Here is a 23,688-nt window from a genome sequence, read left to right as displayed (position 1 = left end):
TTTTCTATGATATTTGTGGGTTATATATATAAAAAAATGTTTTTTTTTTGGTTTCTTAAAATGAAAGTGTAATAAAAAAAAATGCTCATTCCTTGTTACCTTATGAAATAATAACTTTTCATTTGCTATTGGATGAATGCCTTTAAAAAGTAAAAAATAAAAGTTAGTGATTCAAACGTGAAAATAAACAATCTAATAGAATTATCATTCGATTCCACATTCATTCAAATAAATCAAATATTACATTAGAAAAAAATTTAAGTTCACGTAATTTGGTCACAAAATTATACACAACTTTGTCATATGAAGTAAATCAACCAAGAATTTAGATTTGCTAAAATTGATGATCCTGTGAAATTGGTGCATTGTAAGACCAATCGGGATGTCTATATTAGTGATTTAAACCGTTTATCTCATGTGACAAGCTAATGCAAAAAATTAAGTTAATCATATACAAATAATCATATGATCAAATAACATCTAAACCGTTCAAATTGACAATGTATTATTAAGATTTTCAACTTTAACAAATCCAAACTCACCCACCAAATGTATCAAAACGTCATTAGAGAGAATTGTGTCAGATTTTGAATAAAATTATATAATCTAAAATGAGTTTTTTTGCAAGGCCATTATTTCCGTAACTCAAACATGATACAATAAAATTGTATACAAAACCAGAATAAATAAAATAAAATTATATAGGTCTACAATGACATGGATGTGCCTAATTCAATTGTAACTGCAAAGATGCATTACAGCAATAACTACACTAATATATCATCCTTCCAACCAGCAATAACTACAGCAATAACTGCAAAGATGCCTAAAACTCTATTTTGAAAAAGAATCTTTGCTTGGTTTTAAAAAAAAATGCATTATTGCATATTCAAGTTTCCCTACAATTTAAGGAGAGAAATAATTTTTTTTTTTTAAAAAAAATTGTCACATCAAAAAATACTCCCATGTTAGTTTTCAAAAAACTTTGTCTGGTTTTCAAAATAACCAAACAAAAACTCCAAAATTTTCAAAACAATGAATTAGAAAATAGGAACCAAACACAATGATTGATTTCTCCGTGATCTGTTTGGCTCAGACCTTGAATACTTGGATTATTTTCTCTCAGCCTGGTTGACCAGTTCTGCTAAGGCGATTGAAGGGTGTCTACCATTCCCATGAGAATCAATCTGTCCAATTTCTATGGATTGAATTGCTTTGGCTACGAGATTCCTAGTTTCAATGAGGAAGCTTGAGCGAGAGGGCTCCTTGTTGCAGCTGCCTCAAGAGCCTTTGCAGCCTTTTCAGCTTCAGCTTTCAATAACCTGCAAAATGTTATAAATCTATGAATAGAATCCTCAGATAAATCATAGCTAAACCAGCCTAACATATCAACGGGGACTCGACGTCAACTGAGAGAGGCCGGGGGGGGGGGGGGGCCTGGTTTGCAATTCATTTCTGACTTCTGCACTTCTGCATATGATGTGTAGTGACAGATGTACAGGTACAAACAATAACTCAGCCAGCCACCAATTGTTAGTGACTCAGGCTTGTTTGGTACAATTTCTTATAAGCTAAAAGATAATAATCATAAAGTAGAAATTAAATGCATCCTTCCTTAGTTTCTCAACAATCAGCTTTTTCAATTTATTTAAGATATTTTTGGCTTGTTAGAGCATCTTACATAATGGTTAAAAGTGTGCTCCAACTTCATCAAATCTCAAGTGAGAGGCTATTTTTTCACAAATCAATGACGAACCAAATCTTTCACCAAATTCCCAACAGTCATATTTTCACTCAAATTTGATGAAATTTTGAAAAGAGTAAGGATTGGAGATGATTTTCTTTCACCAAAAATGGTTAAAACAAGGTTTTAGGAGAAGATCGAAAATTTTCAAAAATATTTGACCAAAAAATGAAAAATGAAAAATGAAAAAAGAGAAAGGATGATAGTGTTCTGTGTCAGATTAGCGGTTGTTTGGGAAGTGCTAGATTAGTATATTTTTTGACCTTTTACGTACAAACGTGAAATATGAGTTGGGTTTGAAATAATGTGGTAGAGAGATGATGTGACTTCAATATGATAATTGTGACCTAAATAGGATAATGTGCTAAAATAGCATGTGCTATTTTAGCACATGCCAAACAACCACTAAGCTTTTAATCAAATTTTCATTCAAATTCGATGAAAAAAAGATCAAAGACTGGAGGTCCTCTTAGTTGTAAGTAGAAGCTATACCAAACTCTCACATAGATTCCCAAAATAAAATAAAATAATTGATAAGTAGTCCCCATAAGCTGCACCAAACAAGCAGTGGATTGCTTCCATATTCTCTTAATTCCTTGTTAAATATATAATACAATATAATTGAAGAAGAATTGGCACTTACTTTACTCGTTCAATGGCTTCAGTCTTCTTATTTTCAGCAGCTGCTCTCTCTGCTCTAATGTTCTTTATCATCTCTAGTTTGGAGCTTGCCAAAGGATCCTTAAATAAGGGCATATTACTTCTTAACCTAGTACGACGCTTTTGGCTTTCAGTCACATTCCCTGTGGAATTATCAGTGTCATTAGCTTTCTTCTTTGTGGGATTCTGTGTTCTGGGTTGTCTCTCACTACTTGGCCTTCTCTTTCGCTTCCTTTCTGCTCCAACTGGTGTGCCATGATATTTATAAAGGGCAGTGCAAACCCTGTCACGGTATGCCTAGTGGGAAAAGATAAAACTTGCTTAACAAACCATGTTTTGGCAAATTTAATGTGATATATAAAAAAAAGTCAAAAGGGTTTATTAACTTATAATGACTATCTCAATTATAGTGGGACAAATATTACTATCTTTCTTCTGATACTTTGCAATGAAATATACAGATTATCACCACAAATCACAAGTGAGCCTTGGGCCCAAAAGGGAAAACTTATATTCAGTCCAACTTACCAATCGTTTGATACTTCTCTCTCCACAAACAATCAGTAGATGTTGGGAACTTACACACAGGATAAAAGAGAGGGCAAAAAAAAAAAAAAAAAGAAGTTGGAGAAATTCTATGTAAAAAGTAGCATAGAAGTTCAAGTCTTAAATCAGAAAACGGAGGGTATAAGGATTTATTCATTGGACATTCAATGGTGTATCACAAGACAAAAAAGAAAGTAGGTTGAAACATCTACAAATCGATATCTTGGAATGTTAAGCTCCAATAATATGTTATAGATTTTTATCATCAACTTCATGAATTAATTTCAAGATATAAGGCTTTTCTTATTATAACACGCTCAAAAGGATCCCTCGTTCGTCCATCAAATATTCTACTTTTTTCTATGTACTTGGATTCAATTCAAATACCCATCAATTAGCTGTTTGCACACCGTTTTCGTGCTAATGTAGTCTAAGGGGCATATGCATGGCTAGTACTAGTAATAAGTTAGTCATCCATTTAGGAATGGCAGCAAAACCCAGAGCTAGATAGGATTAGGCTACCACCCCTTTTTCAGAACATTTATGCTTCGCTTGTTTCAGCAGAAAATATTCTCCACGGAAACCTTTTTTTCCAGAAAATGTTCCATGGAGAACATTTTTCTATGTTTCATTACATTCTTCAAACTTATGTAATTAGTGGTGGTGGTGGCCGTGGCGTGGTGGTTTTAGTGGTGATGGTGGTGGAAAATATTTTCTACCCAAATAATTTTATTTTTCGTTGACCATGGAAAACATTTTCCATTTCCTGTTGTACCAAACACCAAAAATCAGCAGAAAATGTTTTCCGCATTTGGAGGGTTAGACAAAGTGAATTAAATGATCACTTGATGAAAAGCAAACAAGATGGACTAGGCCAAATAAACAGCATACATTCTCAGCAGAAAATGCAACATATGCCCTTGCAGGATCAGCCCATTTGGCAGAAATGGCCTCTGAAATTTTCCTCCTTTGCTCAAGAGAATTGGGTGCTCTCTTGCTACCTTTCGGTCTTGCCATTTTTCTACTTTGTTCAACACTCTCCAACCATTCCTGCTCGAGCTGTTCATCCAAGATCTCATAGGAGTCCCACTGCTTCTCTTCCTCACCAACAAATCCCTTTCTAGAAGCTTCTGCTATCAAATTCTGCCACTCAAAGCAGCAAGTTTCAGCCCATTTGGCAGAAATGGCCTCTGAAATTTTCCTCCTTTGCTCAAGAGAATTGGGTGCTCTCTTGCTACCTTTCGGTCTTGCCATTTTTCTACTTTGTTCAACACTCTCCAACCATTCTTGCTCGAGCTGTTCATCCAAGATCTCATAGGAGTCCCACTGCTTCTCTTCCTCACCAACAAATCCCTTTCTAGAAGCTTCTGCTATCAAATTCTGCCACTCAAAGTAGCAAGTTTCCTGCAGCTTCAGTTTTTCACTGCGCCTTTCCCACCCCGTTTGCACTCCATTGCCAATTTTCATCCTTGTTTCTTCGCTGCACAATCAATAAAGAACATGGTAAATAAAGTGATTAAAGCAGTATGTGGAAAATTACAAACTGAAGGTCAAAAACTCAAAACTCCTGTTAGACTTAAAGAAGGCCCTAGTACAAATCCAGGGTAATGCCAAGCATCTAATTCACTGAATCTTCTCAATTTCCAAAATCTCATATTTGAAGAAGAAAACAGACTAATATTAACAGTAAACAAGGCACAAATTATTACAAATCCAGGGTAATGCCAAGCATCTAATTCACTGAATCTTCTCAATTTCCAAAATCTCATATTTGAAGAAGAAAACAGACTAATATTAACAGTAAACAAGGCACAAATTATTACAAAATGAAGGAGGAAAAAATTAAAATAGTTTAGTCTTTTACTGGCTTCAGCCTCCAAGAACCAACAAAAGAGAAAAACAAATATCAATTAACTGAACCCAAATGACTGAACCCATCTAAGATTCAATCTAAAAGACCAGAACATCAATTAACAAGACAAGCAGAATATCCAGGATTTTTTTGTTAGTGAATATCCAGAAAGTTTATGAATAACCAAGTACTTGTAAATTCGATGATAGAAAGAAAAATAGCAGAACCAAAAATCGAAATAACAAGACGGAATGTCATGAGATTCTACCTCTGAGCATGTCCCAGGTTAACTAACTTCATCTTAACCTGCATAGGCTGTGTCAGTGAGATCTGCTACAAAGAATTTACATTAACAGGTTCAGTGCTGGCAGGGAAGGTACAAGAGAAAAGCAAATAGTTTTAAGAATTCATGAGAAATGTTTAACAGAAATTGAACCCCTATGACACCCAAGGAGGGGTTCAATTTCTGTTAAACATTTCTCATGAATTATTGAACCCAACAACTTCAGATCAATTGAGGCTATTTGTGTTTCTCAATTATTTCGTCCATGAATTACTTAGAAACCGGACCAAGACATTTAGGCACTTGCTCTTGTTAGTTCTTCAGGTCTGTGAGAGGTATGCATTTCATTTGCATTGCTTGTGTCAAAAAAGAAGAAAAAAAAATTCAATCAATTAATCCAATCACCATTAAAATATAGGTCGAGAGATGACCTTATTTTTTGCTTGGAGATACACTTTATTTGCCTCCTTGGCATTTGTCTTCTCTTCTAGCTTTTGAAAGAACTGAAACAGCAAATGATAAAAAGACAGTAAAAAACATCAGCATAACAATAAATGAGTAAAACTGCAAATATATATGGAGTGAATGGATCTGGACTTGCCTCTTTACGTTTTGCCGCTCTTTCTTCACACCTCAAGCTAAAAGAGGAGGGTACTGTGGGAGGTCGTGCTTTGGGTCTAGATACACCTGAAGTCTTCAAATGGCTGCATAGTGTTAAATAAAATTTAGAATTCTTGCATAACATTGTTAGAGTAATTGTGTTGCACGAAATTTTGTCTAGGTTTTCTCACATGTGCTGAGGAAAAGTGATACTTGAATTGCAAAATTGGTTCCTATAAACTGTAATGGTATCACTGGCATGGATGGTATTGAAATATGTATTTAATATGAAATAAATTAGGTATGAATAGTAACAAACAGAAGGCAGCATTACAGAAAGTGTAAGAGATGCTACTTCATTTTGGAAAGATAGTTTGTGGGTTCGACCATAAGAGTAGCCACTTTGTGTAAATAATGCCAAAGATTAGGTTTGTATCCAATCTACCCCTAATAGACCCCAATCCTATGGGCGCTAAACTGGGAGTACTTTATTATTATTATTATTATTACATTTTTTAGTTTGCATCCACGCCTTATCTATCCCTTGTGCCAGAAACACAATACTAGCAAGACTTTTGGAACTTTCTTGGAGCTATTGTTCCTAGTATGCAATACAAAATCTCTACACTCAGTAGATAGCGATATGAGCATCTAATGAGAACTCTACAATCCACAACATAGGCAAATTAAGATCTTACTCTATCCCATGTGATTTCCCATCTGCTATCCTCCTTCCAGAAACTAAGATCTTGGCATTTGTCTTCTCTTCTAGCTTTTGAAAGAACTGAAACAGCTAATGATAAAAAGATAGCAAAAAACATTAGCATAACAATAAATGAGTAAAACTGCAGATATACATGGAGTGAATGGATCTGGACTTGCCTCTTTACGTTTTGCCGCTCTATCTTCACACCTCAAGCTAAAAGGGGAGGGTACTGTGGGACATCGTGCTTTGGGTCCAGATACACCTGAGGTCTTCAAATGGCTGCATAGTGTTAAATAAAATTTAGAATTATTGCGTAACATCGTTAGAGTAATTGTGTTGCACGAAATTTTGTTTAGGTTTTCTCACATGTGATGAGGAAGAGTGATACTTGAATTGCAAAATTGGTTCCTATAAACTGTAATGGTATAACTGGCAAGGATGGTATTGACATATGTATTTAATATGAAATAAATTAGGCAGGAGTAGTAACAAACAGAAGGCAGCATAACAGAAAGTGCAAGGGAAGCTACTTCATTTTGGATAGATAGTTTGTGGGTTCAACCATGAGAGTAACCACTTTGTGCAAATAATGCCAAAGTTAGGCTTGTATCCAATCTATGCCTCCTAGACCCCAATCCTATGGGCGCTAAACTGGGGGTACTTTTTTATTATTACTATTATTATTACTTTTTTTAGGTTGCATCCACGTCTTATCAATACCTTGTGCCAGAAACACAATACTAGCAGGACTTTTGGAACTTTCTTGGAGCTATTGTTCCTAGTATGCAATACAAAATCTTTACACTCAGTAGATAGTGATATGAGCATCTAATCAAAACTCTACAATCCACAACATAGACAAACTAAGATCTTACTCTATCCCATGTGATTTCCCATCTGCTATCCTCCTTCTAGAAACTGAGCAATCATCCACTGGTTTACTTCTGTAAACCATGAAATTAAACATTTTAGTGAAAGAAGACGAATATACATACACGTAGAAAAATGGCACAATTTTAAAGGGTTAAGCAAACAAACAACCTTCTTCTTTCTTCTTGAGGAGCTGTTGAAGAATGCACTGATAACCCATTTGCTGATGCCTGCAGTTTTTGAACTGAGCAATCATCCACTGGTTTACTTCTGTAAACCATGAAATTAAACATTTTAGTGAAAGAAGACGAATATACATACACGTAGAAAAATGGCACAATTTTAAAGGGTTAAGCAAACAAACAACCTTCTTCTTTCTTCTTGAGGAGCTGTTGAAGAATGCACTGATAACCCATTTGCTGATGCCTGCAGTTTACCAAAAACCAAAAACGTTATCTCAGCTATGTGTTACAGTGTGCACTAGCACGCTATTGCACATGCACAAAGCAGCAAACAAGGTGAATGAGGTGAAGGCAAGGAAGTAAAGTAAGCACCGTAGTTGGAATTCGTGGAGGATTTGAGCTGTCTCTGGATGTCTCTTCCATAACATTTGGTTCATTACACGCTGCATTTTGCTCCTCAAGCAATGCTGCAGGTTTCTTAGCACCATTTCTGTTGTAAAGGGCTTCGAAATAAGCTTTCCTCTGGGCAACTAAACCTGGCTTAGAAGATTTCTTAGCTTCTTCCAAGTACTGATTGTTAGAGAAACACGACCGTTTTTCACACGCCAATGATTCCAACATGAACCTCCGAAATGAGATTGATGTTGTCAGGGCACAATAAGGATCTCCCTGTAATGAGATTCTTTCAAGTGTTTCTTAGTAAAATCATCAAAGCTTACACATGTATCCACTAATATATTTTAAATAGAATTGCAAAGACATACATACCCAACTCCAAATATAATCTACTTCAAGAACACGTGATAGAAACATTTTAACAAGGTACCCTATTATTTTGTGATTCTAATAAAACATGGGCAAATTATACCAGTTGTGTCTATAATTTGACTCTTTAGTCAATTTAGTCATTGTAGTTCCCATTGTATTAATTTTGCCTCTTAACCTTTCACATTGTGTAAATTTAGTTCAATTGATAAACATCTGCTAAGAAATTAGACAAAAATCAAAGAGAAAATGGTACATTTAAAAAGTGAATTAATCATTTTAATCCATCAATCACTTTGAAATAGACTATTTTGCCCTTTGATTTCAGTTCAATTTCTAAATGGGCATTATCAATTACACTAAACTGACACAAAATGTGAAGAATTCAAGGGTAGAATTGATCAAATTAGAACTATCTATAAGAATGAAATTGACACAAGAAACAAACTACAAGACTACGGGTGTAATTTGCTGTAACAACATCGACTAAGCATTACATGAAATTCCCGTGCAATTGGTTGATGATTGCAGTTATTAGTAAAGAAAGGAGCACAAGAAGAAGAAGAAGAAGAAGAAGAAGAAACTATAACTAGCAAAAGGGACAAATCAAGAACTCAAATGAAAAACCAAATACTGAGAACAGTAACAAATCAAGTATTGTCAAAATAATATTAAAACAACGACAAAGAAATAGCAATCCCATGTCAGAAAAATCAAAACCCACTAGGGTTTTCTGTGAAAATGAAGAAGATTGTGTTTTTTGGACAAACCTCTTCGGGTTCGGTGGAAGTAGTGCCAGCAGGTTGAGAGAAGGATCGAACAAGACAAGTTGGCGATTCACCCATTTCTGTCTTTGCAGTGAAGAGAGAGAAACTCAAAGAAACCCAAAGAAACCTACCCTATGATTCCCTGAATCCTCTTTCTTTCTCTCTGTATCTTCTTCGTATAGGGTCTTCTTTTTTTTGATTCTCTTATGGGGTCTTCTTTGCTCTTCTAAATCTTGGAATCTCCGAGAATGCAGTTCATTCACTTTGTTAATATATTCCATATTTAGATTATAGGCTCCTAACAGGTATGTTCAAACCCTGCCTTCTTCTCTCCCTCGCTTATTCTTTCCTTTTCTTCTTTTTTTTCCTTGTTCAAACCTTGCCTTTATTCTCTCCTGACCTTGTTCTTTCCTCTTCTTATTCTTTTCCTTGCACAGCAGTCCTCATAGCCTAGTGTCACTAGTTTGCCTTCACATTCACGAGGGTTTTATTTTAGAAGATAGGTCAATTGATTAATACGAGGGTTTTATTTTAGAAGATAGGTCAATTGATTAATAGTTTAAAAATTGGGGGAGGAGTTGGTGAAAACATTTTTTTACATTGCATACTTATTGATTTTTTTGTTTATTAATTATCCTTAAATTAATTTGATTTTGATATATTTTCTTTAAATTAGGATTTGTGAGAATTTATTTGATCTGTTTCAATTTAATTTTAAAATTCTTAAAATTTTGTTTGGAGATTTGAATTTAGAATGCAAAGAAACCAAATAATTCTTTTGGATGGGATTTTTAATTTCTGTTACAATCTCAAATTGGTTAACATAGGCTTTGCCAATGTCCATATAGGAAAATTATATAATAGTCCTAAAGTATCACGTATCTATATTCCTTTACCAATCATCATTTATTATATTTCTTTATATTCTTCAATTATCCAATACAAATAATCAATATTCCACCTTTTCTACTAATTATACTACCATAATACAAATAATTAATATTCCACCTTTTCTACCAATTATACTACCATGAAACACCACGTGACCGTATTTCCGGACTACCGAATTATCACCCGTGCATATAAGACCTCGTTTGTGAATTTTTTATTTTTGCAATTTTTTGATTTTTTTTGGGCTAAAATATGAGGTAAAAAAATTGATACACTTATGATATTTTTTTATTTTAGAAAAAAAGAATATTTAACTTTTTTTAATAATTTATTAATCTTTAAATAACTTTTTAACTTAAACTAAAATAAACACTTTCCAAACGAAAACGAGACCTAAGCTCTTAAACATTCTCCCCTTACAAGTCAGTTTTTGAGTGTGAGTTTTACACGAGATTCATATCATTCTAGTTAAAATTTTATTTTGGGTGTTCCATGGCTTTTTAGTTGGATTGCAAAAAAATTAATTTTAACTTGAATTAATTTCTGATCTGAGAAAAACTTGGATTAATTTTTGAAAGGATTATTTACTTATAAATATAGCGCAACTCTCTTATTTAAAATAAACTTATCTATTTTTCAATTGGATCTATTTTTTATATTGTTTTTAGACTTTCAATCCTTACATAGTTGTTGGCTTTTTTGGCTTTCGAAGGTAACTTTTGTAATTATGAGCATGCCAGCAATGATCAATCAGTCCTTACAGAAAATTAATTGCCAACCAATTATCAGACGATTGTGTTTTAGTTCTTTCAACTTCAATGAAAAAGACTTTTACTGGTGACTTGATTTAGGAGAATTAAGCAAATAACAATTAAATGAAGAACAAATGAAGCATTCCATTAAGATGAAAACTTACAATGATCCAAACTCAGCCTCATAGAGGTTTACAGCAACAATCTACTTGAAACTACTCCTATGAATGAAGTGCAGTGCAGGAATTTTAAAGTACAGAAATGTAAAGAACATGAAATGTAAAATTGGAAAGGAAATAAAGTAGAATAAGACTGGTTTTTTGGATCTGAGTCTGGGGGTTTTTTCTAGGGCCTTCTCTGCTATTTATACTTCTCAAGGATGACTATCGAACTGCATTTCCAACCGTCGAACTGCTCCTCCATGGTCGTTGATCATGTTGCCTTATAATTAGCTCTACTATGCCATCACTTGCAGTTAGGCTTCCCTCATAATTTGGAATTTGAATGTGAGTAACCGTTGAAGCCACATCATTCCGCATCTCTTTGCTGATCTAATGCTACTTAGATCTCGTAATAACCGATGCTAACTGCCACGTGTACGATTATGATTGAAGACTTGAATAGTCTTCCTGTATTACCCTTATTCTGCCACGCGTCGAATTGTAATTGGCTTATACAAAATATGTAGCCAACATTACCCCCCGCACTAATATACCCAATACTTTGTGATATTAGTGGATCAAGGTCTTTTATCCACGTCTTAGAACGTGCATAGGCTTTGCATTCTTCTAGAAATGCAACTGTCATTCATCATTTGCATTAAACTCTCCTTCAATCTTTTGAACACTCCCACCACCTTAGTATTCGAACAGACTGATACATTTTTTATGGCCGAATCAATTTTCTCCTCCATTGATCGAGCGCACGAAGAGTCATCTGATGATGTTGTTCCTCCTCGAAAGAACCTCCATGCATTAATTAGCCACCTTTACCCACCTTTCTATATTTAAGTCATGGAAGCCTTTACAAACTATCAACCCTTGAACCACGAACACATTGCCCTTAATCCTTTGATTCAGAAAGTTACAAATATGGACATGGGAAGTTCTTCTTCTGATTCACCCTCAGACTACGAACAAACTGCCCTCAATCCTTTGATTCAGAAAGTTGCAAATATGGACATGGGAAGTTCTTCTTCACAATCTTCTGCATGGGATAAGGCTGTGGCTTCTTCTTCCTCTGGGGCTTCTGACTGGGCAAGCTGGTCGGAACCTGAGGCCTGTGATTTAAGGGAGCGAATTAACCATCACTTTGTCGAGTTCACTGATCCTTTGGAGTTCCCTTCCTATGCGCGAAGCTCGATGGTTTACCCTTACGTACCCATCGACCGATGACGCAATTTGGAGGACAATCTGCTTGTAGCATAGTACACATCTCCCATGCCTACAAAGATAGTGCACGCTACCCGACGCCCAAAAGAGGCACAAGGGTACAATCCATCGTTCTTAGCCCAGAAGGTGAAACTTTGCTCTTCTGACTGGCTCGATTATATTAATGCCCTTGTTTCTTCTGCCTTGCTCCTTCTCCTGAAGTGGAAGCTTCCATACCTCCTCCTCCGCCAAATCCTTGCTGGACAGAGAGACTGAGGCTTGCCCTCTCTGCGAATAAGGTCTTTCCTTCGTACAAGCCTCCACCTTTCCCTACTCCAGCTGAGCGGAAGCAAGCCCAACTTCTGCTTGCGGCCTTCTCTCACTTGTCTTTCAATGTTCTTGAGGACGACATCCCTCTCAAGAACCTTCGATGGGCTTGTGACATTCTGACTTGGGGTCACGTCCTCAACCCCCTCGCCCAAGCAGAGCTTCACATGTTTTTGGACCAACTCCCATTGTTTCTTCACTGGTATCGAACTTCTGTGGCCACCACTCAATCTTTGGACCAACTCTCATCCCTTCGAGTTCATGCCCAGTACGAAGCAGTGAACCTCATTGAAGAATTCGATAACTTCAAGAATAAAGATTTTGCGTACTGGGATGACTTGGATATGGACGAGCTGGAACAAGGATTGAAAGAAACATCGTTCGAAATAAAAGGCTGAAGAGCTCTTTTATCAAGTGAGAGCACATCAACTTCAGCAGCCAATTTTGGAAGAAATAGAGGATAGAATAAAGAAAGAACAGAAATTCATTGACCATAGCTGGACCAAATTCCATGATCTTGTTATTTATTATATTCCTTACTTTTATGAGCTCGAATTTGTACCCAAAGAGGGCCATTCGATATAATTGTTTTTGCTTTAATACAACTAAGTTGTTTGGCATTGTTTTATTTTGTCTCCGTTTGTCTTTAAAAGCAAATTTAGGGCTTCAAACTGAACAATCTTATCCTTCGAATCTGGATTCAATCGCTTTTAATGAAACACTAAAAAACCAACATGAACTTTTCCAATTTATGGATTATAGTTGACAGTTTTTGCTGATTTTTATTTAGAATCAGTGCTTCGAATTTAATAATCTTGCCCCTTAAAGCTTGTTTTAATCATAACCAAAATATGGTCATGGTTAATACGATCAATCAGTTTTAAATTGACCATTTTTGTTTCGAACAACAGTCCATACTTTCAAAAATATGGAAGCCTTTTTTGAGGGCTGCACTGTTTTAGTCCGAAAAGACAATCCTTTCGATATATATAAACCAACTATTGGTTTTGATGTTTCGAACACCAATTCCCATCCTTAAGGGGTATCAAGTTTTGCTTCGAAGGACATTACTCTCATTAAAAAGCCTAAAACAAGTTTTTAATCCCTTTGAAGTAAACAAGTACTTGTGCATTCATACATCTTTAGGTATGGAATGTGCTTCGAAGGCGGCTTCTCAGTTTCGAAGCCGCTGTTATTTGACTTTTGGCACCAAAATCTGGTTTCGAAGCCAAATATTTTATTCCGAAGCTGACATCAACATCTGGGATGTGTTTTTCCCTCCAAAAGTATCAATATTGAAGGAAACTCTTCGTATTTGTACCTTTAGTACTTTACGAATTACACGATATATTTTCAAGACACAAAAGTTCTTTAAAACCCTTTTATTTCGTGTTCTGAAATCACTCGCTCACTTAACACATAAACCCTTCTCCTCTATTAACTCTCTCTTCCTCGCTGCTTGCTACCAATGGATTCTTCTTCTCTAAAAGTACTTGCTGGCGATCGTATAAGCCCAACCATGGCTTTGAAAAGATGTATCGATGAAGAAATCGCCAAGTTAACAATTGATGGGTCAAGTGCCATAGATGGACGCCTCTTTGTTCCTCGTCACAGCCACAAACAAGAATATGTCCTCAGTCCTATCTTTCGAGAAACTCCTGCTCAACTTCCAGCTTTATACCCTCGCTTGGAGGACCACTTTCTTCTCTACGAAGGAGGGCTCGACTGGGGAAATTGGAGAATGACCCGACCTCACCGTTGCTGGCCGACATTGAGAGCTGAATGGGAGGAATGGTATGAGAGAGTTGTGCCTGCAAGAGAAGATGACCTGCAAGAGCTTTGTATTCTCGATGCCCTTCGTTTTTCCAAGTTTAGCATTCTTGAAGACCCTTTTTTAATTCCTACTGCTCTTTACTTTTGGAACATGGCTTTTAATTTTTTTCAGTTTCGGTGTGGCATGATGGCCCCCACCGTTCTTGATATCTGCCATCTCCTAGGGCTTTCACCCCTTAGTACTCTTTTTACACCCGGCTATCCGGACCTTCTTGTGAAGTTTCCCCTTCCATCCTTAAATTCCTCCTATAGTGACTTTATAAAGGCTGAAAACAAAAGGGTAGGCCCCGTGAGAGATAGAGAACTTTTTTCCTTTATTTTATACTGGCTATGTAAGTTTCTCTTTTGTACATCATCTCAAAGGATTATGCCTGAATTCGCCCCACTTGCGAAGGCACTTGTTTTGAAAAAATGCATAGCCCTGGCTCCTTACCTCTTAGGCCATGTTTATAGAGCATGTTCCCAATTTTGTGAGAAACCTCTTGATGTTAACCAAGGGGGTCCCCTTTGGGTGCTCCAACTCTGGCTCCTTGCTTACTTCACTGATTTGCATCCTAAATGCTTAAAATTCCTTGTTTAGGACCCTAGCACTTATGGGGAGAAATATGCTAGAATTATTCTTTATCCTGCTTCCTTTGCCTACTACCTCACTTTTTTTCACCAACTTCCTATTTTTTCATCTGCCACCTTCTTTTGCCCCTTTGATGTTAACAAAGGACCTACTTGGCTGCAAACATTCTTAGCTGATAAAGAGTGCTCCACCCCACCCTACAAAGACATGTGGGCTTCTATTTTGCTGCCAAGGGAGCTATTCATTGGCACTTTAAACCCTTGAGCTTATAAGTGTTTAGCTGAGGTGTACTGCCCTTCTCAATTTGCCAGGCAATTTGGGTTAACTCAGGGGATTCCCATTCCACTTTGCAGCCTCTCGAATGTCCATTTTACAGCCAGAGACTTGAGAATACCCAAATCAAAACTGGAAGAGGCAACATTTAAACGTTAAAAGAATTGAGTGAGTTCAAATTTGTCCCCTTCCTTCCCTCTGGCTTGGCTCTGAAAAGATTTCAAAACTGGTGGACAGCCAATATGGAAGTGCGCTTATCCGTACACCCTCATGATTTACTAATAGGGTTAGGAGTGCCTTCGAAGGCTAAATTAACAACAGTTGAGAACATTCCCTCTCTTTACACAGCTGCCAAAACTACTCCTGCAGCCTCACCCTCTCCTGCTAGAGTTACCAAAGCTGCTTCAAAAAGGAGTAAGTATTTTCAGGTTTCTTTTTCCTTAGACTCTTTTGTTTGTTTCCTTTACATTCATATCTCTTGGTTCAGGGTCTCCACAAGAAGAGTCTCCTAAAAGAGCTGAAACTTTAGCTACTCTCAAAGACAAACAACAACAGAAAAAGAAAAGGAAGCTAATACTCCCTCTTGAAGAATCTGAATCTCAGACTGAAGAGAAAGAGATGGAGGAAGAGCAAGAAATACCATTACAGAGAACAAAAAGGAAAAAGATGATTGTCTCTCCTTCTAACTTGGTCGAAGACCCTTCTCATGAGACAACTGTCAAAGCAGCAGAAAAGGAACTTACCCTTGAAAGGTCTGAATCCCAGATTGAAGAGAGGGAGACTGAGAAAGAACATGAAATACCATTACCAAGAAGAAAGAGAAAGAAGATGACTGTTTCTTCTTCTGATTTGGTCGAAGACCCCAGTCATGAGGCGGCAGCCAAAGCAGTAGATGATGAATATTCCAGAGAAATAATTGTTTTTCAAAGAGCTGAGAAGAGACGGCAGCAGCAATTCTTAAGAGATGAAGCAGCTGCTGCTGATGCAATCCAAAGGGAAACTGCAAGAAGGCAACATATTGATGAGCACTATTCCCTTCGTAGCTCTCCCATTGTTGCTATCACTTCTGAAACAAGTAACTTCTTTCATGCCTCTGCTGTTTTTCCTTGTCAAATTTTTGGTATTGAGACTTGACATTACTTTGTACTTCTTCTTTTGCAGCAACAACTACTGAGCCTATTCTTCCAATAAGGACTCCCTCAGTTTCAGTTGAAGTTGATCAATTGCAAAATTATCCAATACAAATAATCAATATTTATTATACTTCTTTATATTCCTCAATTATCTAATACAAATAATCAATATTCTACCTTTTCTACTAATTATACTACCATAATGCAAATAATTAATATTCCACATTTTTTACCAATTATACTACCATGAAACACTACGTGACCGTATTTCCGGACTATCGAATTATCACCCATGCATATAAGACCTCGTTTGTGAATATTTTATTTTTGTAATTTTTGATTTTTTTTTGGCTAAAATATGAGGTAAAAAAATTGATATACTTATGATATTTTTTTATTTTAGAAAAAAAGAATATTTAACTTTTATTAATAATTTATTAATCTTTTAATAACTTTTTAACTTAAACTAAAATAAACACTTTCCAAAAGAAAACGAGACCTAAGTCTCTTAAACACTCTCCCCTTCCAAGTCAGTTTTTGAGTGTGAGTTTTACACGAGATTCATATCGTTCTAATTAAAATTTTATTTTGGGTGTTCCATGGCTTTTTAGTTAGATTGCAAAAAAATTAATTTTAACTTGAATTAATTGCTGATCTGAGAAAAACTTGGATTAATTTTTGAAAGGATTATTTACTTATAAATATAGCGTAACTCTCTTTTTTAAAATAAACTTCTCTATTTTTTAATTGGATCTATTTTTAATATTCTTTTTAGACTTTCAATCCTTACATAGTGTTGCAAGATTTGTTCTTTGTTTGACATTAGTGTAGGGAAAATTTTGAAAAAAAATCCAGATAAACCCTACGAATTTTGTGGCAGATGAACACTACATGGACATCTCTAATCCTTACTAAAATTCAAATTTGAATAAAAAGTCATTTGATTCCATAAATATGAGTCCACTTTTCAAAAAATTAAATTTTTTATTTTTTTATATATTTTTTTAATAATTTTTTTTTTAATATTTTACACAATTTTTTTTTATTTTTTAAATATTATCTAATTTAAATATACTTAAAAATATAATATTTGTAATAAAAAAAAACTAAAAAAATTTATCAAATACAAAAAATATAAAAATTTATACATTTTTATATTTTGTTATATTTAAAGATTTTTGTATATATTTTTTAATTTTAAGTATATTAAACTTAAGTGAATTAAAATATTTAAAAAAATTTAAAAATAAAAATTAAAAAATTTTAAAACTATTTTTGAAGACTTTGGTGATTACAATCTCTTAAATTTCTTCACTCATTACTTAAAAACTAAAAAATTGAACGCTTTTATCCAATCTTTCCACTATCATGCTTTTCTCTAATTTATAGTAGGGGTGTAACTCGGGCGGGTTCGGTCGGGTTAGGGGTTTACCCAAGCCCAACCCGAATTGTGTTTGGCAGTGCCCAAGCCCGACCATCAACCCGAGCATGGCTGCCCAAACCCGGACCAAGCTTTATAATTTGAACTCGGGTTAGCCCGAATTGCACTAGACAACAAAAAGCTTCTGCAATGGTGCTTCTCCAAACAAGCCCTCTAGAGTGCCTACTCTATTTGAAGAAGCTGCTGGAGTTTGGTGGCACTAGCTTGTTTGAGTCGAAGACACAGATCACACTTTTAAGAAACAAAGTTAGCCATTGCCATTGGGATGGGACACTCAAGCCAGCCAAAAAAAAAAAACATTAAGGACATCTATTTAATTTAATTTATATATATCATATAATTTCTATAATATATAAAATGCAATTCGGGTTCAGGTTGCTCGGGTTAGCCACTGATTTTGCCCAGGCCCGGCCCGAATTACAATTCGGGCATCAAAAATCTGCCCAACCTCGTCCAGATTACAAAATATTGTTGCCCAAGCCCTAAAAAAACTTGGGTTGGGCACGGGTTGCTCGGGTTGAGCCCGCCCAAGTTGCAGCCCTAATTTATAGCTTCCACTCAAACTACAACACTCATCAGTCTTACTCACATTTAAGTTTATTCATTGAATATGAAACTTTCTACCAAAACTTCTACTCAACTTGAGTAAAAATATAAGTAATAACAACAAAAACAGAACATTCCATGAGGCATAATATAAAATTGTTGCACAAAATTTATATATATATATAAAAAGAGTTTGTACACATTCATACATTGAAAATGTTAATTTCATGGACTCATTATAAAATAAGGCATGAACATCCTAAACAATCAATGAGAAACAAAATTAGAAAAACAAAATAAAAATGAAACCAACACAAAATATTTAAAGAGAACAAAATACTAAATTGAAAAGACTACTCTCTTTTTCACTACATTGGAGGAGAGAAAATATTAAACTCACTAACATGGAAATCTAACCACTAAATTAACCCTAATAATTGATTATACATTTAACTACTCGTTGAACATTAATGTCCAAAACCTTGGAAGTGCCACTAGCTTTAGGTATAGTTATATACAAAACCCCATCTTTAACCTCAGCTTTAATCTTCTCAAACTCAACATTCTCAGTTAAAGCAACTCTACTACTATACCTACCTTGGCTCTTTACAGACCACTCTTCATTTTCTACCTCGCTTTCTTGGCCATTTATGTCCTTGGCCATTTTCTCAGCCATGACAACCAACATTTTCTCTTCAACATAGACCTTCACATCATCTTTGGTCATACTGGGCATGTCGAATCTCATCTTGTACTCTCCCTCTCCTTCCTTTATCTCCCATGGAGTCCTTCCCCTGCTGTACTCGCCGATCTCAGTTAATGTCGGCGACGGCCACCCGTTGGTGTAGACAAAAGGGTCTTCCATCATCCTCTCCATGGTTTCCATCATTTGTTGCACTGTCCTTGCTGTTGGAAATCTATCCCACAACCCTGCATATAATGAAGGGTCAAAACTACACTATATAGATATTAGGAAAAATTAGTTTAAAGTCTCTCTCTCATTTTTAGTAATGAGAGAGATCCACAATAATATTTTGTGATGTCTAAGGTCCATTACACATTCCCATACATCTCCCTCCATATCTAATCTTCCTGGAGAAAAGAACGCAGAGACTGATCTTTGAATTCAAGATTTTAAAGTTTGGTTTTCTTCCTCGTCGGATAATTTGACAAAGGCGTCTAGCTTCGGACCGACCACTATATATACATACACAAACTCCTCCTCCATCCATTTTCTAAGGTTTTCAAAGATTTCGAGCCCAGACCTCTTTCGCCACGGAGAGGAGTAAGTGCCTTTTCACTCTATCCATCTATCTATATCTATGTCTATATCTATATATATATATATATATATATGTATATGTTTGTGGTTGCTTAGATCTGTATCTATGTGAATTTTTTGCTATATGGTTTTCTATATATTCGTAGATCCATTGAAGATTTGAATTTTCTGATCTAAAAATGTTTTATTCTTTGTACTTGTTATTTTATTGAGTCTTCAATTGATATCCGTAATTCAATTTTTCATGTAGTGCTAAGAAATCTGAGAAATGTGTATTTTTTTTTTCTTCTGACCCAAACACCACCCTTGTTTATTTCTGAAATTCTTATTAGATTGGATGAGCTTGATTGTGAACTCAGATCACAATTGGCTAGGCTTCAATGAACTTGATCTTGGCTGGCCAGAGTCATTACGAACTGGCATCTCACTCCCACGAACTCAATTATGAGATCTGATTTAAGATTGTGAAAACACATCCAAGGCTAGGGTTTCTTGGATCAATGTACGATCACCAAGGACTATTCATAAAAATACAACTCTGCTGCAAATAGAGACAATATCTCTAGTTTCAATCCAGAGAATTTCTCTGGTTTAGACCAGAGAAATTCTTTGAATTGAACGGGCATCTTCTTCTCAACATCTAGAAGGTTCCACACGAGCATTTGCACCCTGAATATGCCTATGAAGAGGCCAATGTTTACATTTTGCAAAAGAAATTGTAGCTGTAGCACACAAATATCTGGTAAGTTTTGGAATTTGGAGTAGGGACAAACTATTCTATTCATGGAGAATTTCTTGTTAGAACTAAATTTAAGTGGAGAAAACTTTATTTGAAATTTGTGATTGTTGACTGCTTCAGTATTATTTTGTGGGTTTGTTAGTAAAGATTGCATTATTGGCTTACATATTACACAAAGTCAGAGAAGTTCTTTGTGAATAGAGCTAGAGAAATTTGTGAACTCAGAGAAATTTTCTTTGACTCTATCCACAAATTTTCTCTGGATAAAGCCACACAAAGCCGCACAACTTTCTCTACACAATTTTCTCTGGATAGAGCCACACAAATTCTCTACACAATTTTCTCTGGATAGAGCCACACAAAGCCACACAATTTTTCTTTACACAATTTTCTCTGGATAAAGGCACATAAAGCCACGCATTTTTCCCTGGATAGAGCCACACAAAGCCACACAAATTTTCTCTAACACAATTTTCTTTGGATAGAGCCACACAAAGCCACAAAAATTTTCTCTACACAATTTTCTCTGGATAGAGCCACACAAAGCCATACAAATTGTCTCTAACACAATTTTCTCTAGATAGAACCACACAAAGCTACACAAATTTTCTCTACACAATTTTCTTTGGATTTCTTTGGTACTCAGAGAAAATTGGTCAAAATGGTGGTTGTTCAATTTTCTCTAGTTTGTTGTTGTCTAAATGGCTTACAGTCTGGTTTTTCTCTGGAGAGAATTTCTCTAGAGAGAAAATCTATGGGAGGTCCAGAGAAATTCTCTAGGAAGTGCAGAGGAATTCCCAGAATTTCTTTGGAGAGAAAATCTCTGGGAGGTCCAGAAAAATTTCCAGAATTTCTCTTGAGAGAATTTCTCTTGGGTCGAATTTTCTCTAGATCGATGTTGAAAGATCATAGACATTATGACAATGTTGGGTGTCCTTTATGCTATAAAATCTTAATACCAGGGATCTTAAAAAAAAAAATCCCCTAGATATTAATGCATTCCTAATAATTAAATAATAAAATTATACTTTTTACCATTGTAGTTTTGCTTCAATGTATTTTTATCACTATGGTTTCGATTAGATAAATTATACTTTTTACAATTATAATTTTACTTAGATGTACTTTAATCACTATAATTTCAATTTAAATAATGTTGGTCTTTATATTTTTAATTCAGTTTCAATTTCATTATTTCATTTAAGTTAATAGTTAAAATTTATGATTTTTGAAAACATGTTAATTATGTAAAAAATTTTGACTATAATTTCAATAGAAAAAACAAATTAAAACTAGATTTGAAGTCTATAAGAAGGCACTTGACACTTCTAACTTGGAGGTGCCCTTTGGGTTGGAGCCCAAGGGGACACCGACTGTTGGGGTGGGCCATATTGGACCATATTTCCCGGTGGGAGCTGGGCAGAGCATCTAACATATCGATCAAACTATCACAACCTGTCTTTGGTATGGAAATGCTTGATCGTGGATGAACACTGAAGCATCCTTGATCTCAAAAGATGTGGATTTACTTCCCATGTCCTCCACATATTTCATTTTGTTCAATGAATGATCTTTATTGACCGGACATCTTTCTTTCTTTCATTCTTCTTTCATCATTTCTTTGGTGATGAAAATGCTTAATGTCTGTACTTGCTGACATTTTATAATTTTTCTATGCTACTTTTTTTTGTGTTTCAGTGACTACATGTTGTTTGGCAAGAGAGGGCTTGAACTCACTTCGTGAAAGAAAAGATGGATTTGACATCGTAATCAGTGATGTCAACATGCCTGACATGGATGGGTTTAAGCTTCTTGAGCATGTTGGTCTTGAGATGGATCTTCTTGTCATCAGTCAGTACTTGTGATTAATATTTGAAGCTTTGTTGTGATTGCTAGATTTTCTTGTTCTCTTCCATTCATGTCTATTGAAACTTTTATTTCTAACGCTTTTACATTCTTAATCTTTGAAGTGATGTCTGTTGACAGGGAAACAAGCAAAGTAATAAGAGGTGTCCAACATGGGGCATGTGATTATCTTCTCAAGCCTATAAGAATGAAAGAACTACGTCATATATGGCAACACGTCTTTAGAAAGAGGATACATGAAGTGAGAGATATTGAAGGTCATGAAGGCACGTATATATGGTATATATTCCTACATATATTAGGTATTGATTTCTTATATATATTAGGTATTGCCATAATTAGGTCTCTTATAGGATACTCTTGCTTGTAGTTAGATTTCTAGTAGGATACTCTTTCTCAGCTTATATATACAGGTCTTCTATTGTATAATATAATTCATTCAATACAATATCATTCAATACAATACATATTATTCTCTCACTCTCTGCTATTCTAACATGGTATCAGAGCTATAGGTTAAGCTCTTGGTATTCTTCACTTCACCGGCGGGCAGCAGCCTTGCCTTGGCCGACTGCCGGACCTCAACCTATTCCGCTGTCATATTTTCCTGTTAGTATCGATTCGTGGTGATCTCTTCCTTTTGTCTACTGTTTATTCCTACTCCAAGTATCTCTATCATATTTTTTTACTCGCAATACAGTTTTTTTTTCACTCTATCTTTTCCTCTACTTCACCCTCAAATTGGTTTCTCTCTTCCAGCCTATTTGAGTTTGAGGGGGGATATTACTATATCATGGTGAGTATGGTTATACACCATACAAACCACCTAAGCCGTCTCCTATGGCACACAACTTAAGTCGCCCCTTGTGGCGCACAACTTAAGTCGCCCCTTGGCGCACCACCCAAGCCGCCTCCTTTGGCGCACAATCCAAGCTGCACTCTCTGGCCCACAACCCGAGCCGCCCCTCTTTGGCGCACAATCTAAGCCGCTTTCTCTGGTGTACCACCAAACTCGTTCCCTGGTGTATCATCCAAGCTGTCTCCTGGCACACCCAGTCCTTTGTTGCCATTATCATTCAGCACTATGTCATAAGTTACGTGTGTGCCACGCTTGCTAGTTCAATATCAGTTCTCTACATCGGTCCAACATGACCCGTTTAAACTGTCCTGGCATTGATTCCGGTTAGCTTCTACATCGATCCGGCATGACCCCTTTAAACTGTCTCGACATTGATTCTGGTAAGCTCCTACATCAGTTCGGCATGACCCCTTTAAACTGTCCCGACATTGATTCCGGTTAGATCCTACATCGGTCCGACATGACCCTTTTAAACTGTCCTGACATTGATTCCGGTTAGCTCCTACGTCTACGTCTGTCTGGCATGACCCCTTTAAACTGTCCCGACATTGATTACGGTTAAATCCTACATTGGTCCAACATGACCCTTTTAAACGTGTCGACAATTATTCCGGTTGGCTCTTACATTGGTTCGGCATGACCCCTTTAAACTGTCCTGGCATTAGTTCCAGCCAGTTCCTACAATGGTCCAACACAACCATAAACTGTCTCTCGGCATTAGTTCTAGCCAGTTTCTATATCGGTTCGGCATTACCTTAAATTGTCCTGGCATTAGTTTCAACCAGTTCCTACAATGGTTCGACACGACCATAAACTGTCTCCCGGCTTTA

At 35.9% G+C, this 23,688-nt stretch overlaps 2 protein-coding genes and 1 pseudogene across 2 annotated transcripts; 1 reads left to right on the top strand and 2 right to left on the bottom strand.

Annotated features, from left to right (window-relative positions):
• Positions 1 to 894: 894 nt before the first annotated feature.
• On the bottom strand, positions 895 to 9,503 carry LOC114280995 (uncharacterized). The gene is given in 14 exon segments (XM_082897795.1): positions 895 to 1,246; positions 1,249 to 1,322; positions 2,388 to 2,701; positions 3,875 to 4,430; positions 5,071 to 5,132; positions 5,517 to 5,588; positions 5,687 to 5,789; positions 6,384 to 6,478; positions 6,568 to 6,670; positions 7,267 to 7,335; positions 7,433 to 7,531; positions 7,629 to 7,687; positions 7,816 to 8,112; positions 8,979 to 9,503. Coding segments are annotated over 14 exon segments (2,112 nt in total). The 5' UTR covers positions 9,054 to 9,503; the 3' UTR covers positions 895 to 1,112.
• Positions 9,504 to 18,405: 8,902 nt separating this feature from the next.
• Positions 18,406 to 21,669, bottom strand: LOC114303728 (heat shock protein 21, chloroplastic-like). The gene is made up of 5 exons (XM_082898041.1): positions 21,663 to 21,669; positions 20,844 to 21,020; positions 19,929 to 20,073; positions 19,182 to 19,204; positions 18,406 to 19,042 (listed from the first exon to the last, which is right to left on the bottom strand). The coding sequence occupies exons 1-5, from the start codon at positions 21,667 to 21,669 to the stop codon at positions 18,543 to 18,545; spliced, it is 852 nt and encodes a 283-aa protein (XP_082754167.1). The 3' UTR covers positions 18,406 to 18,542.
• A 170-nt stretch (positions 21,670 to 21,839) lies between these two features.
• The window catches only part of LOC145804357 (two-component response regulator ORR26-like), a 4,186-nt pseudogene continuing 2,337 nt past the window's right edge, over positions 21,840 to 23,688 (top strand).

This window comes from Camellia sinensis, chromosome 12, assembly GCF_055761805.1.
Source record: "Camellia sinensis isolate YWXY chromosome 12, ASM5576180v1, whole genome shotgun sequence".
Classification (NCBI taxonomy): domain Eukaryota; kingdom Viridiplantae; phylum Streptophyta; class Magnoliopsida; order Ericales; family Theaceae; genus Camellia; species Camellia sinensis.
This window is presented reverse-complemented; position numbering and strand designations above follow the sequence as displayed.